The 17499-nt window shown below is 42.6% G+C and overlaps 1 protein-coding gene across 1 annotated transcript in view; it reads right to left on the bottom strand.

The window, feature by feature from the left end:
- EPAS1 (endothelial PAS domain protein 1) overlaps window positions 1-17499 on the bottom strand; it is a 74045-nt gene that overhangs the window by 23089 nt on the left and 33457 nt on the right. The window contains exons 2-4 of the mRNA XM_034060448.1: window positions 10207-10397; window positions 921-1072; window positions 246-330 (exon numbers count right to left, since the gene is read on the bottom strand). Coding sequence (XP_033916339.1) covers window positions 246-330; window positions 921-1072; window positions 10207-10397 — 428 coding nt within the window. The remainder of the gene's footprint in view (window positions 1-245; window positions 331-920; window positions 1073-10206; window positions 10398-17499) is intronic.

The raw sequence follows: 17499 nt of genomic DNA, 5'->3' as shown, positions 1-17499 counted from the left end.
CAAGTGAAAACATTATGCCTGCCTTAACTTGATGAAAGGAAAACACTGAACAAACAGTTCTTGGTGCTATCATTTTTAAGCAATATTTAGTATAACAAAAGAAAACTACGAAGCAGTGAATAACAGTTAATGATTACTCTAGGAAAGAAAATTCCCTTTACCATGACTAACATCTCTACTGCTAGCCAGTTACCTCATTTGGTTATTTAAAAAGCAAACAGTGGCTTTGGTATTTTCATTATTACCATTTTTCAGACTCAGATTCTCTCGAATTTCTTCATGGTCACATGGATGAGTGAAGTCAAAAATGCTGTGTCCAGTTAATTCCACCTGTGCAGAAGGAAGAACTACACTTAGCCAAATAAAAACAACTGATGATATTTACCTGTTTTTAAATACCACCTATTCAGATAAAACTGGTCATTAGAACCAGAATGCTCAGACACAAATCCTGTGACCCTCCCTTTGTTTATCCCATGCATAACTTCATTTTCTCCCCAGAACAACGCCTTATCTTTGCATTTGCAAGTGCAGTTAACAGTCAACACCACTGGTTGTTTTCAACACAGAAGGAAAAAAACCCCAATCCACAAAGCAGAAAAGGGGGGTAACATAAAAGAGCAGCGCAATTCCCACATCTCAGCATCTAAGGCATAAGTTGAATAAACTCCCATTCTCCTCTCCGTGGTAATATGTAGGAAGGCAAATTTGCAGTTGCCACAGAGAGTATGACTTTGATAGAAAGGGAGAGGGACATCCCCCCACTGTTGTCTAGTGTACACGGTACCTGCTGAGAAATGAGACATTCTATTCCCAGTCTTCTTTTGCAATGAGACACAGCTGGTTTTCTGCATTTAGGCATAGGACTCGTTTCTAGGAATTGTATTACAAAGACAGGAAAGTGTTACGGAACAAGTTACCTGGGTAAGACCCATGTATTTGTTGACATTCTCTGACAAAAAGATCATGTCTCCATCTTGTGTCACCACGGCAATAAATCCCTCCAAAGCTTTCAGGTACAAGTTGTCCATCTGCTGGTCTGCCTCTAATTCATTCTCATTGTCAGCACATACTGAGGGGGGAAAAAAGAAAGCATGCAAAGTCTTCAGCACCATAGCCAGCCTTTTTCAACACAAACACATCCAGGTACAAGGTAACCAAGACAAGACAACCCCCTTCTGAACACTGTACAAAAGGGATGTCTTTAGCAAGGCAGGAGATATCTTTCTGAACTTTCTGGCAAATGCAACAGACCCTCTATTCACCTTTAGTGTCTTTCTGCAAGACATGTTTTCAGCACATAACACCTAAATACCTAGACACCGAAGCACATCTTTCATGCACATTCTTTTGGCCGTATGCACATTCATCATATCCCTTCATGTTCCTTGTTGAAATACTTGTTTTGGAAGAAGTCTAGAACAAGGAATGGAGTATTGCTTTGTAAAACATTATTAAAAGTGGCTTGCGTTTGGCATTTTCCGGGGTAGGGAAGAAGCTGAGCCGAACAATTGCAGTTCTTCCTTTGAAGTATTAGTGAATTATGATTAAAAGGTGAGTTCAATCCAGAAACCTGCAACTCCGTCTGCTAGTACCTAAGGATGGACAGTGAGTAAATGGAGAGGGATGAACACAGTGCAGAACCCACCAAACCAATGTGACAGAAATGATGCTGGCTGCTGCTGCATCCCCATCCTGCATCTCAACATCCCTCCCCAGCAGCAGCCCATTTCCCATCGTGCCAACAAGGAAGAAATGGACTCTGCCCCAGCACCACTGGGAGCACTTCTTTTACCACCTTTTGCTTCCCAATGTGACTGGTTTGTAGCGGGGAAGAGAAGACGCTCTCTGGGGATGGCCACCACAGGCTGGGGATTTATCATGTTGTGTCCCTGCACTACAAACGCAACGGCCAGTTCCTCCTCAGTACAAAGCAATTGACTGCAGGAAATTACATCAGGGCTAGCATTTAAAATACAGAAAACACACAAGAATATATTTGAATAGTACGCACTTTGACCATAATGACATTTAGGGAAGGAGGAAAAAAAAAGAAGGTAAGTGACCATCTGCTCCCAAGCTTGTTTCTGCTGTGTAAAGAATGTCAAGGGTCTTTTTTTACTTTTCCGGAAGCAAACAAATGGTTTATTCAGCAGGGATCATGGCTGGAGCCCAACACAATCAGCCAAGTGTGGGTTCAGAGAAAGAAAATGACTTTTCAGCTCTAACCCCAGACCCTCCTTTCCATTTTTCCCCCCCGGCTCATTAAGCTCGCATTAACAAAACATGACCATTCAAAGGCAGGAAGGCTATTCAAAGCATTTGTATTCTTAAATGCCTCCAACAGTGAAAGACAAACACTTTACTTGTATTATCAGATGATAAAGTTTGCTTTTCCATGTATATAAGTTATATTACTTATACAAATACACGCAGAAGACATAGGATCACTCACACCAGGGCTGCAGGTTCAAACCCTTAATGTCCTAGCTGAGCACAGCACTTAAAGATACAGCCAGCTTTAAAGCACGGGGTTAGAGGGTTCTGTGGGATCAGAGTTCAACTTGTTTTCACTAAGATTACCTTTGTCCAGCTGGAGATATATATAATGTGGACTGAGAGGAGGGAGGGAAGAGGGTTTGTGCTGCTGTGCACCCTCCTTGCATAACCCCAAAGAACATCCAAGGTGCTCTGCAGACACCCACCAGCTTCACTGGTAACCCCACTGCATCCCCATCTGCATCAGGCAACGGGAGCTGGCAGATAATGTTTCTTGTAGTACTTCATAGGATCATGCTCTATTTTTACAGAGCAGCTGCAATGAGGAAACCATAGGCATTTCAGGTACATAAAGGTAGAAGACAAGTACCTCCAGGGACCACCATGCTGCTGCTGCTACCCATCCATTCCCTGCCTGCCCCTCATCAGCATCTCCCCACAGCATGCCCAGTGATGCTCAGGTACTGGGGGGTGCCACCTAAAGTGCTGACAGCTTCTGCTGTGTCCAGGTTCTTTGTGGTGGTTGCAAACATTCAGTCCCATAAGGTGTCATCCGTGCTAAACCCTTATTGCATATTAGCTACCTGAAGACCTTTAGTCCACAGCACAGAACTATGCTGGGCATCACCATGGCAGCCCTAATACACCCTGTGTCAGGTAACTTATTTATTATTTATATTACTATAATTATACTAAGAACCTTTTAAATGGCTGCAGTTACAGCATTATAGCTTGTCCCCCTTCTGTGAAAATCACTAGCTACTAATACATAGAGGATATACGCACATTAGGAGATTGATACATCAGTCATTGCCACTAGTAAAAACCTAGTTTGCTTTAGAAAGAACCTATTTCATAGAAGAACAAATAAAGGCATGGCTACTGCAGGCTGCTCCCAGAAATCCCTACTGTCTTTCACTTTGCTTTAGGTTTTCTTCATTGATTCACCACAGAGCTGGACTGCAGCACTAGCATAAGAAAATCTGGCTTCCAATGGAAATCATTTGAGAAAGCTGGGACCAAATGGAAGCAGGTCAGGATGAGGAGGTAGGGGCAGAACTTTAGTCTTCCAGTAGGTCTGAGGCCAGACAACAGCACCCCATGTAGACTGCCACAAGTTTTCCAGGTCTTAAAGAAAGGTAATTGTAGATTCTGTTTACCCTCATTTTTCACTTTTATCAGCATTGCTTTTCCAAATAGCTGCTAACTAAATTCTGAAATAAAAACGTGTTCCTTCTTTTTTTCCCTACAACTTTTCCCATCTCCCCTCTATTAATAGGAATATCTCAGTGCAGGCACCATAACAGCATAGCAGGGAGACTGGACTGCAAATATGCCAGTTCCAATTAATAGCACATTCAGTAGAATGAAGCCCTGTGATATTACTGTTCATATTATAGTTACATTTATGGATCCTGGCCAAGACTGTGCTCATGTAGTACTGGGAAGCCTATAAAGGAGGAACAATCTCCACCTAGGTGAGCTCAGGAGATGTTGAAACACGTCAGAGAACCCCAGACAAGTGCATTGGCCTCCATGGGGCAACAGTCAGAGCTACAGCAGAACCAAGAACACAGCAACTGTGTCCATGTCCCAGTCTGATGGGTCATCCCACTGTTCACATTGCCCCAAGGCAGCATTTCTTAGTCTGCATCAAACTCTGATACAGGATTTTTCAGTCCATGTCTCAGCCTGTATTAAATTTGGGTATTTTTTGGTAAATTCCACTTGGAAATGTTTTCTAAACCCCCAAAGTGGAATTTATTCAGCAACAAGAAACTTTGAACTGCAATGGCAAATGCTTATTGCAGTGTTTATGATAACCTTTTATGCTAAAAATAGCTCTTGTAAACAGGCTTTGATTAATTCTCACTGTCAGGATGTGCACTGTTCCCAAGTTTAAGAACACTTTTTCCGTAGATGCTTGCTCATTTCCTTCAGTCCATCCTCTTGAAACAAGCCTGAAGGCTCAAAAATCAGGGTCTCCTTACAAGGAATAACTGCTCAGGTATAAACAGCACCTAGCACACAGCTTATACTCCCCTGGGTTAGGATCTGACTCAAAGGGGCCTTTTCTGGTCAGTTCAGAGGTAAAGAGTGATAAAAAAAGGTTTATACTGGAGGTCACATCATCTCCTCCACACAATTCTCATAGCTTTGTCTCTCTTATCCTGGATCCTACAAATACCAGAAAGTTCCTTATGTTTTGTGCATAAAAGACATGAGGCTATAGCTGCCATTCCGGAGAGGGCTGTAAACACTGCCTGATGCCGGCAGGCATTAGGGAATATCTAACAGCAGCTCCATCCTGCCCCAGAGAGAGCAGCCTTGAGCCAGACTTGTCTCTTCCTGGTTCCTTGTTTTCCATCAAAGGAAAGCAACTGATTTTTTTCTTTCCTTTCTCTTCTTGTCTTGACAGGGCAGCACATCCTGTTCAAGGGGATATTTTCAATGTGGTCAATAAAAGCTTTCAGTTTAGATACATCAAGAAAAAGCTACTCTTAAGCTTGAAGCTTCCTGAAGAGCTCTTATCTCCAGGCGCACAAGCAACTTTGATAAAGAAAACACTTATGTTAGTGTTGTTTTAATTGCACAGTTTATATCTAGCCAAATCATTCAGATGCTGCTTTGAGTCCTGCAGCCATCAGTGTTGAATGGCAAGACACAGCACCCCCATCAGGCTTCCAGTGTCCTGTGGGACCTTGTGGCACAGCTTCCCAAAGAAGGGACATCACTTTAAGCAGCCAAAGCACTCAGCACCCAGCTCCACTCCCATTCCTGCCAGCACGGTTGGCACAAAGCTATTTTCCCAGTTTAATCAAAGCAAACAAGTAGCCATGCTATTTTTAAAGCACTGTTTTATGCCACAATGGTCTGAGATTAGATGCAGCTTGTCCAGACATTCAAAAACAATGCCCACAACATTTCTCCCTATATCTTGTCCTCTCCCTTAAAAGCCTGGAGAACAGCTATTTTTTCCCTTCTGCTCCCTGCTGGCTTTCCGGCTCTGTTGTCTCCCTCCCTTGAAACAACTTCACAGTGGCTTCCTCATGGCCTCCCTTCTCCCAAACAACTTCCCGTCTGCTTCCTTGTTCCCTCCCCATTTCTGCTGCTGTCTGCCTGCACAGGAGCAACTCCCTTCCAGCTTCCTTTGCTGGACCTCTGCGCAGAAAAGACACCCTGGTGACCACACAATTGGGATGGGATGAAAGAGAGCTGATAAAATTATGTTTGCCTGATTAGCTTGACTAAAACAGTCTGCAGTGCTGGCACACAGAAACTCACTGGTACCTGTAATGCCTTCAGCATCAATGTGGTCCAAAGGAGCACTTCAAATTATGGGTGCCACACGCTAACGCCTATACAGGCTTAGTAAAAGTGATTCTCTTCCTCATAGCCAGACAAAAAGAGACTGAGTCAGCCTTAACAACCATCATGATGTTAGCTGTTAACCAAGAGAACCATTCTTTGGCAAAATACAGTTATTTCTCTCTTCCCATCTATCAATCCCCAAAAAACCATTAGGCTAATTTACTAGCTAGACTACAGACTAACAGGCAACAAGTCCTGCTATCAGTTTTCTGACTATACTAAAGGACATAAGATCCAAAAGGTCCACTAGCGATAAGCATCAAACTGCCTATTTTCAGCAGCAACGTTATGGGATCAAAACCTTTCCTTAAAACAAAGATCAGCTCTAAATTTATCCTGAACATTTGAATGTCATGATGGCAAAAATGTTTTATGCCAACAGAATCAGAGGACATCTTGAAAAATATTTAAGATGAGCATAATTAAATGATATTTCTACTTCGCATTCCAATTGTACCATGTACTGTTCTGTGCACAACATGGAAACAGTATTATAAAGCTATTGTTTCAGTTTGCTTCCTGTGATACTAATCTCAATCAGGCCGTCAGACGAACAGCCTGCATTTCTAAATGTTAAAGGCTTCCTCTCCAACATTCCCACACAGAATTGCCTACTGTGAAAATCAAAGGGAAACGTGTTACTAAGTAAAGCAGCAACTTTTATAAAGCAAAACCTGGTATTTTTTACCCTTTTGAACTCTGAGATATACAACCAGCTATTTCCTATTATGATAGGATACAAGGGCCAAGCTTGGGCCCTGCAATGCCTGCAGGAGACGTGCACCCTGCAATCCTGAAGCTGAGATTTTCAGAGGCACGTAGCAGGAGAGCTCTCAATGAAGGCTCAGATTCACAGGCTCTGCCATTCACCTGCTGGGAGAATGTGGGCATAGATTTCCCTAGGTCTTGGCTTCCTGACAGATAAATAATCATTATGCAGACAGAGCTAGTAAAACAGCCCAAGTTACACAAGTGAAAAGCCCTATTCCGAGTTGAGGAATAATAGGAAGGGGCATGAGACACTCAATGCCAGCGGACTGAGGCTGGCACATTGCCTATGGCCGTCTCTGAAATCCCATCTGGAGCATCAGCTTGCAGAAAGATGAGGATGCAGTCCTGGGAAGGGCCTTGCCCTCTCCACTGCAGGCAAAACTGCCATGAAACACAGAGATGCGCTTACATTTGAGAATCATGGCCAAATACGGATATAAAATGTGGTTTACCTGTAGGTTTTGATAAGAGTAAATAATACATGAGGAATGTGCTAATCAAGGAGTAACTTTTTTCTCTACTACCCTTTCAAGCTGTACTGCAAGCTTATTTAATGACGTACATATACACATACAAATGCAGATGTTATTTTAACGTCCTAATTAATGACAGGACAAATACTCCCACTTAACTCCAGTTTACACTAAGTATGTAGCCCAAATAATCAAAACCATTCCCACAAAGACAACATAAAGCAAAGAGTGGGTCTGCAGGCTGAGGCAGGCATTTGCTTCCCATTCACATTGCAATCCTCCACCTCCCCATTTCCCAGTCACCTATCAGACATGACACAGCTCCTCACCAGTCAAATGAGGCTCCTCAAATGCAACACTGAATTAATGGCCAGATTCTAGTCTACTAAACATGCAGGTGGAATGGGGGGCAGCTTTGCCTGGGGCTTAGAAAGGGTCCAGAGCAAAAGCAAGAACAGCATGGACAGGCATCACACAAGCAGAGTTCCCATATTGCTTCGCACTCTCATCAAGATGTGTGGGCAGCAAAACCCCTTCATCTGCAAGACTAAAGCTGTATTGAAAACCTATACCCTCAAATCAGATGGCATTGTAGTGAAAGCCAGTGTCCTTAAAGACCAACATCCTTCAGAAGCCCACAATCAGAGATAAAGAATCTAATTTAAATGAGAAGAATACAAACAGCAGATGAGGTTTTCTGGCTTGAGTTCTTCCATCTCTGTGTATTCTCATGAGCAAATAATACCAAAATAATCCAGAAAAATCAATCTCTTTAAAGTACTTTAAGTTCAATTCCTCAGAATGAAAGCACTGAAGATTTTGAAACCCTTATCTACATCTCCATGCACCCATGGACAAATCTGCATTTGTCTAACTCCACAAACTTTAATGAGAAGGCTTATTCCACATTAGTATTTAGGCTGAGGAAGTGCATCAGATTTACATCTAAGGAAATAACTTTTGGTGGTACTTCCAAAAAATGTAAATCAGCTACATGAATCACATTGTTTTTCAAACACTGTCACAGAAAAATCATATAACTATGTACATATATGAATATTATATACATATATTGAGTTGTCTTTACTATCAAATGATAGTCTAAGCTTTAACACTGCAGAAGCACTAAAACAAATGTTCTCTTTGTAGATATTTTTCCTCACTGAAAAATATACATGTAGATGAAAAGTTCACTTTAATCTTAGCAGTTTGCAGGTGAGCAATTATATTTTCCCAATGATGACAGCATCAAACTCTTATATGTATACATATACACACATTTATATACTTTGTTTTTTTACAGCCCTTCTGAAGTTTGCTTTTCCTATGCTTTGTCAGTCTCTAATTCATGCCATATAAATATTTGAATAGCCAAAGCTGTGTTTTTATGAGAAAGTTAACAACACATTGGCTTGGTGTACGGCACTTTCAACAACATTTACCTCTTTACGCAACTTCTTCAAGTATTAATGACATGATGAAATCAGAGATGATTTCCAAACACTGCTCAGCAAATAAACTCTTCTTTCCACAGAAGTTAAAGTTAAAAAGACATATTCTATAAGCTAAGACAGAAATACCCACATTTTATACAATAGTTTTAGCAGAAGCCAAAAAGGCTACAAAAACTACAGAGCACTCAGAAACAGGACTGAGTTTGTCTCATCTTTCAGCCTAACCAGCAACAAGCCAACAGCAAAGCTGTCCACAAAATGAGACACTTCCTAATAACATTTATGAAAGTAATTATGTTATGACTCAACTTTTCTGAAGAAAGGAAGCACAATCGTGACCTTATTGGGAGCTTTGCTGTTAATTAAGGAAAGGATGAAATTTGGGGGTTACCTCTCACAGACAATGCAGGCATTGTTTGGTTAACGTATTCTTGATACCTACAGGTCACTGTGTCAAAGTTCCCCCAGAAACTCCAGTTGCTTTCATTGATCTCACAGGCTACTCAAACCACAGATTTCCAAAGTGATTATTCAAACACAGGTGAAAAATAAGAATATTGCTAATTTTGCCAGTTTACACATGATAATGATGCTGGTTCCCTGGTTCACGTTTCTTACTAGTCCAACATGAACAAGATTCTGATTACATAGAATCCATTCACATTGAGTCTTTAAAAGTTGTTTGCTTTAGTTATGTCATAAACACCTACTACTCATTGCCAACATATAGCAAGAACAATTAGTTCTTTTGAAGAAAGTATTGGACCTGCAGAACTTCCCAGCTGCCTTTTGGATGTGCTTGGCACAAACATGTTCGCCACACCAAAACAAATTTACTTGTTTCAGCTTTGAGGCTTAAGGTATATGTTTGAATTCTGAATAAACTTAAAAGCATAAAATCTTGTAATTTTGAGAGGCAAAATTGCACTAGTTGTTATTTTGGTAACGAAGACCTTATATGACTGATATCACTGATGTTTTGGACCTGTTGGAGTGAGTCCAGAGGAAGGCCAAGAATATGCTCCAAGGGCTGGAGCACCTCTGCTTGGAAACAGGCTGAGAGAGGTGGGTTGGTTCAGCCTGAAGAAGAGAAGACTCCTTAAGGGGAGACCTTAGAGCAGCTCCCAGTGTCTACGGGGGCTGACAAGAAATCTGGAGAGGGGCTTTTGACAAGGGCACATAGTGACAGGACAGAGGGGAATGGGTTTAAGCTGAAAGACAGTCGATTTAGACTAGATATAAGGAAGAAATTCTTTACTATGAGGATGCTAAGGTCCTGGCACAGTGTGCCCAGAGAAGCTGTGAAACCTGGCAGTGTTCAAGGCCAGGTTGGATGGGGCTTGGAGCAGCTTGGTCTAGTGGAAGGTGTCCCTGCCCATGGCAGAGGGATTGGAGCTGAATGTGCTTTAAGGTCCCTTCCAAGCCAAACCATTCTATGATTTTCTAACCCAATTAAAATATACATAATTCTGTTGGAAAACAACCCATCAACCTATTTTTAAATCCAGTTGTATTCTCACAACACAAGCAGTTAGGTCCTGTTCTCACCTTAGGACCTTGTACTGAGAGAAGAACATACACAGTCTTACCAGGCTGCCATCAGCTAGCAACAATAACTTCATATGGCCAGATCTTACCTGAAGACAGCAGCTTGTGGGTGCGCAGGAAACTGATTGCCAGGCGCATGATGGATGCCTTGTCCAGGTGGGAACTGATGTTGTGGGGCAGGGGCAGTTCATGTGCCAGTTCATAGAAAACTTCGGTCTCTTTGCTTCTTCTGCATCTTGCTGCATCTCTTGATTTCTCCTTCCTCCGCTCAGAACTGCTCCTGGTAGGCAAAGAATAGAGAGGAAAAAGTGTTTCTTCAAGTGCAATTTGTGACCTAAGAGAAGAATTTACAAGAGTAAATCTTCTCAGCAATGAATGAATCCATTATGTCAAGTGATTTAAATATATTGACTAGACTAATATCTATTTGCTCCTTTAAAAATGGGAATTAGGAGAGGACTGCCACAGCTGGGAAAGGCTCTGATTCTGTGCAGGTCAGCCTTTGGACTCCCTAAACCCCCATGGAGTGTAATAGGATCAAGATCTGCTTTAGGTGAGAGATTCAATGTGAAATATCATACTATTATTCCTGGAATTCAGGAAATAAAAAAAATAAAAGTTTTGGGGTTTTTTTTTTTTCAATCTGTATTAATTTACTTGACAAATATTCTGGGATGAGGTAACAATCCATTTTAAAGCTGGAACAATTACAATACATGGGGATGTGTCATAGTTATTTCAGTGTCAGAGTTTCTATGGCTGTATCCCACATCAAAATCAAAGTAGTAATAGGGTATCAAGCTGTGTTTGTATATCCAATTCTCTCAGCAATTAATCCAACACTACTCTGGAAAAACACTTTCTTGACCACGAAGGTTACCAAGTGGGAGAGAAAATCCTGCTACTTGCAAGAAGCCCTCCTTTGTAGAGGATATTCTAATTAAATTGTCTTCTCTCCATTGTCTATGAAAATAGATTCCTTCTTGAGTAAAATAATGTGACCAATAGAGCCAGCGGTCTTCAAAGTCCACAGAAAAGAGCAGGAAATAAAGGAGGGGAAGACATTTTACAAAGCAAGTATGTAAAATTACACCACTGAGAGACATAAAGCTAAATTTAATATGCAAGATACACAAGGGATACATTTATAATGGCTCTGGGACAGGACTGTTTTAAGAGGGAGCTTCACTGACTTGAAGATTCTTTTATCAAGTACAATTCTCATTTCAGAACATGAAGAACCTGAATCCATCAGCTATATCAAACCCATGTAGCTCTGCCAATACTACAAGTGTCTTTCACTTGCATGAGCTGAGGTTTTGCATCTTGGTCATGTCAACACAGAATATATTTCTTTCCAGGCAGACTCCTGCAATATTGTACCAATGCAAACAGAATGAGCACAGGACAGGGTGTGGAATACATCAGCCCTGCTGGTTTTGCTGTTGTGGCTGCACATTCATTTCTAGAATCACCAGCAGCATCTCTCCGTTCTCAAGGCTGCCTAAAATTGAAGCAGTTTATAACCTGCTTTTTTCAATGTCAGTATATAAAAAAGGGCCTATAAAAACGGATCAACAACAATAAAGTCCTATCAAAACAGGGTATTCCAATAAATATATTCTTTTGTGTGAAGATGATGAAGAAAACATCACACTACTAGAAACTGGTCCAATCACGACCGGTCTCATGTAAAACTGCATAAGATAGGAGGAGAGTATTAATACATAGCAATGTATTCTAAACAAGATGACCATTTCTAGAAGAGCTAGACTGCCTGCAAAAGATTCTAGCATTGAAGCCATAGGTGCCTTCATAAATTAGAAATAAGGAAAAATAGCCAGGGTGTGTTCTGAATGCTAAGAGTAAAGTTATAGTACAAGCAAGGCTGAGCATTCAATATCATCATCCAGAGCAGGAACGTGCACACAACACATCAGTAGGGCCCTCATGCTGCAAAACACGTGAAGCTTGGCATATGCATAGGGGTCAGATAGGTGCTCACCAGATGGTGTGCTAACAGGGCAAAGGGCCTCATAAATGCTTACAGTATCTCCTCAAGATCCATGGCCTGCCCTCAGCAACCTCTTTCACAATGATTTTGCCTGAGGTGGATATTTTCTAGCACTGCATCTGTTACAGGAGGCACGCACGTGAGGAGACCCACACACACTTCAGTACATAACGGCAGGATCCAACTTTGATAATGACTTCAGGGGCATTGCTGGAGCAGGCACCAACCCACGCAAGTTTGAATCCAATGGATCAGATATTACAAGGTGACTCTAATGCTTTACTTCTCTCTTTGCCAAGAAAGTCATACTACATCCATGTAGAAAAGAAGTCCCTTCATACAGCTGTCTGAGAAGGTGCAAGAGAAAACGCCCCGTGTCCTCCCAGTCTTCTTAGTTTCTAATTCTACTGATGAAATAAAAGAGTAGAAACAAAACCAAACCAAACAGAACAAAATCTACACCCCAAGATTTGCAAGAATTTCCAATTGCAAAACCTGGAATATTTAACTTGACCCATGAATACTCAAGCTCTGCTCTAAATCTGGAGCCCACAGTTTTCACATAAGAATCAGCCTGGACAGAACAAGATCCAATCCCTCCTCGTTTAAGTACAAAACTCGGGTTACCAAGGCCAAAGCCATGTAGCAACTCTGCAGTAAAACCGGGTTGTATAAGGCAGGGTCTCTCATAACACTGCTCCAACCACAAAGAAGAATACTTGGTTTTGCTAAACTCTGTAGATGCAATTTCCAAGTGTGGCTAATGAGATGAGCTGGTTTCATTAACCACGGGATGCTCAAGGTTTCTAATAACTGATGCTATGAGCAGGGAACAGCTTTTCCCCCCTGTGCTGCAGATGCTTTCACTCACTCCTGACTGCCGGGCTCAGTTTCTCTGCAGAGACACATCATCTTTCATTACACACCGCACAGCCCAAGAGCTTTCTCACATCAGAAAACAAGGGGAGGAATCGGCCTGCCCAGTGGCTTTCAAAGGACTTTCTTGCTCACCCATTATCGCTTAAAGCAAACAAACAGTTTGCTTGTTAAGCATTTCCCCCATGGCTTCCTGCACCTCAATTTTCCTCCCAGCCTTTCCTCACTCAGCACACCCTCAGGTCACGTTGTTAGTGTAGCCAGCCTAGTACAAGCACAATGAGAGATTGCCCCACACAGTTTCTCCCCCCAAGTCAGAAGACATCTTCGCTTGTGTGTTCTCCTTCCCAAGGACACCCATGTCCAAGAGGGTTGTTCTGTGCTGACTCATCTGGTTGCAGGAACCTCCAAAAACTGGAGTTGAGTGACAGGAATCAGCTAAAAGTAGTGTTCTCCTATTGCAGGCCATTAGTTCTCTGCAGTCACCCCTACTGTAGCTACAGGAGTAACATTTCACCCTCAGCAAGGCTGGACTGCCCACAGCTACAGCATGAAACTCTATGACCTGCCCTCTTGAAGGCCAGGAAGAAAGGCGGACACTGACTCCTCTTCACACATCATTAGGGCAATAGAGAAAAGGCCCAGGTTCCAGCTAATTTATGAATCATTCCCTCCCAGCACATAAACCACCCACTTATGTGGCAAAAGAAGAGCACATGTGTGCGTCACTGCTCGGGGAAAGTGACGCAAGCAGAAGCAGGAACCTCGCTCACCCTAACCTGTGTCAGATTTAAAATGCAGAGGGGAGAGACATGAGAAAGCCTAATGGGAGCTCCCTGACACTTGTTCCTTCAGGAGCCCTAGGATCAAGCCCCTCAAATATCCCCATTAGCAGGCTGCAACACCCCTCCTATGGAGCCAAGAAACCGAGCTAAGAAACGAGACTTGGGACTCCATCCAGGACTGGGCTATGCACAGGGTAGTTGGGAAGCTCAAGGAGAAATGGAAGATGCCAATTCCCAGCAGGAACTCTTTGAGGGCTGCTGGATGATGCTCCAAGGCCACAGCGTTTACACACATGGAGACTAAAGGGAATGGAAGAGTTAAGACAGCGCAGGCCCTTGGCCACCACAGAACACAAGTATGGCACTGTACCTCCAGGACAGCTGTTTACATGATTTCCCACTCCCTCCTGGCATGTTTAATTTGCGCTCTGAAAATAGGATTCATGGGCCAACACGTGTGAGCAAAGATGACAAACAACGGGCAAATACTTCAGGTGAAGCTCGTGAAAGTTCAGCAGCAATCCATAACGTACCCAAGAGCCCAAACAACAAACTGGTCCCAACAACGATAACAGGAACAGAGGGCGAGATCCTATCTGCCGGGAGCATCCAAAGGGGTGTTGGAATGCCCTGCATGGATCCAAGAAGCCAGATTCCTATCCCCTTGCTCATCTCCAACAGCCCCTTGCGACACAGCTTCACTGAAATAGGCAGGAATGCCTGCAGAGGAAGGTCTTGTGCACCTGGGGTGAAGATCATAATCTGTCTTTCCAAAGCCTCTCTTACTGCAGGACTGGGAACTCCAGGCACAACAACTTCTTGGCAAAACTTGAAGCCCCACGTAACTGATCTGGCTTAAACAACCTTGCAAAGCTATCATGACAGTGTAGGGGCTGTCTATAGTGCTCACTGCTGCGACAGCTTCAGACTCAGGCAGCTGGGATACATGCTGGGGCAGCCAGCCTGGACTGGGATTGTGCTGCCTGGGCACCCATGGCCCAGACACAGCAGGGATCAGCCCCACAAACACTGGGGTAAAGAGACCACCCCCAACATACAGCATCACTCACTGGTCTGGAATACAGTCAAGCACCCATATAACCCTTCTTGGCTCAGCAGACAGGGACTGACTTGAGGTCTCAGTCCAGTTTCCACCAACTGTGACCATACTCTCTGCAATCAGAACCCCACCAGTACTTCATCACCATCACAAATCCCTGCCACCACCTCCACCCATACATCTCCCTGGTCCTTCCCACACACATTACCCCATCAAAGCCCTTGGTACCAGGTGATCAGCTTCAGAAATCCTCCCTGCTGTTGAGGACATCGTGGGCCTCCTTTAAGCTTGCCAAGGTAGCAGTCTTCTGCTCTGGGTTTCGCTGCTCTCAACAAGTCCATGTGGGACGATACCTTGGTTGTGTACACACACGCTTGTTTAAGACTAGGCAGCACAGTAATTGCACTGAATTACACTCCCACCTTGTAGGCTCCAGATCACAGAAGCCTTTAGAGAAATTGTAATCCACACCTTGCATAAAACCACCTGGTAGCCCTCACTCATAGGTATGTACTGCACAGCACATCCTTACACTTTGAAATACACAGTTCAGATTCACTCGCTTGAGTTTACTTCACTATTTCAGTGACCCTTGGACTTCAAACTGCCATGTATACAGGCTAGTAAAACAACCAGTATATGACTTGATATCCAGCGGCTGGTTATTGAATGTTTCTAGCTCTGGTGCTTTAAAAGTCAAGAATCCATAGTTAATGAAGCTGTCACATGAAATTTCTTTGCTCACTTTCAATGGTTTACAGGTAAGGATTCAAATGTTACAGGTAAGGATTCAAATGCTACCTTGCAGGACAAGAAAAACACATTCTAAGGGTGCAAAGATAAGAAAATACTTTACAGTACAAGTAAATGGAAAAAAAAAATCAGATGCTCAGCAGAAAAAATATGTTCCAATTCAAGGCTGTAAAAACCCAATAAAAATACTTTTACAGGCAGCACTATCTTGGATAACAGCAAAGATTTATTTCCACCTAGCAAATCCATTTTTTGCTGCATGTTTACATTTTGCTCCACTTTCTGCTCAGCAAATGCCTCACTGATCTGAGCCAGGAGGGTATCTGAAAAGGAGTTTCGCTGCCTGTGAGGCACTCCATAGCTATCTCAGAACCACACTGCCTCATGGGCCCAGAGATGTGCGTGCAGACACCAAGCAGCCAGCAGTGATACTTACCTAGCCTTAAGATTCCTTCAAAAAGCATTTGTAACCATTGAACCTGACAAGCAGCAGTCTACTCTGGATGGCACGCTGGGCTTTGGAAAGACCCCTCCACCATTCAAGTGATAAAAGTGACCATCATTAAACAAAAAGGACTAGAAACAGCAATTTACTCACCCCATCAGGAACTTGGGCCAAACTATGGCAGCTGAGAATGAAACTCATACAACAGTGGCATACAGATCCCTCTTTTCATCTCCTTCCAGGGCAATTTCTCCCAAAGGCTGAGAAGACCTGAGATGCCCAGGTTCAGCACACCAGCAAGAGCCATAGGAAGGGGAAGGATGCAAAGGTGTTATTGAACAGAGGGGAAAAAAGGCTTGAAAATCTGTGGAGAGCTCATGGTGGACAAGTGCTGGAGCATGTTGGGATATGGTACCAGTACACAGACAAAACACAAATGACGCCTAAATGGGGAATTTGCTAATAGAGGAAATGAGAGTTTGAAGGTAACAAGAAAAGCTACTAACAGAAAGGGCTATTACAAAAATAAGGAAATGAAATACCTTCCACCCTTCCTTTAAAGCTGCCCTAACTTACAGTAACTCCCACCAACTCCTTGGTTCGATTTGGGGATTTCTTGTTTCTGTATATACCAACTAAATAACAAATCACTGCTAGGGTAACAAAGCTCAGCATCTCCTGACGTATCAATGCATGATGCGATTCTTTCCTCTAAGTTTAAAACCAAGACAGGAGGCAGGAAAAGGAGAAACGGGAGTGTCTCAGGAACAGATGAGGGAAGAGTTCTTGTTTAAGGGCAAGAAACAGTTCTGTTCTTATTAGGCCTCTTCAAAGGATGTTTGGCACAACAATAATGGACTTGGCTAGTACAATTAGAGTATCAAGAGATGAGGCCTGAGTGAATACCAACCTTGTGGTGTCTTTGGGCATATTTACAATCCACTAATTCCACATCACCTTAGGACCACCACAGCTGATGGTAAACAGTCAGGGAAAGGTTTTCTTGAGTGGGAGACACATCAGCTGGTTAGACAGGATAAATTCCATAAGAACTTTAAAACCACGTGCGAGACTGACTTCTCCAATGCCTGAAGCTCTGATGGTACCTTTAGTCTTAATAATTAAGCCAGACTGGATTTGTATCTTATTTATTTTCAAGAACATTCCTGGCATTTATCTCTTATAGAAAGTGGGGCTGAGACAAAAAATATTACATAAAACTATATAGTTTTGAAATGCTTGTACCACTAGCATCCTTTTTATACCACTAGCTGCATTTATTGTAGCTACTAAAAGAAACCCACTTTGCACCTGCAATTTAAAGTATCATTGTGAATACTGAAGTTGTCACAGCAACTAAATAGCACTTGGGGAGTTCAATGTTGAAAACCTTGCTGAGGTTGTAGGAGTGCTTTATTTTTCTTTAAAGCATTTATGTTCACAATATGT

The sequence above is a fragment of the Melopsittacus undulatus genome, chromosome 3 (genome assembly GCF_012275295.1).
Source record: "Melopsittacus undulatus isolate bMelUnd1 chromosome 3, bMelUnd1.mat.Z, whole genome shotgun sequence".
NCBI lineage: Eukaryota > Metazoa > Chordata > Aves > Psittaciformes > Psittaculidae > Melopsittacus > Melopsittacus undulatus.
This window is presented reverse-complemented; position numbering and strand designations above follow the sequence as displayed.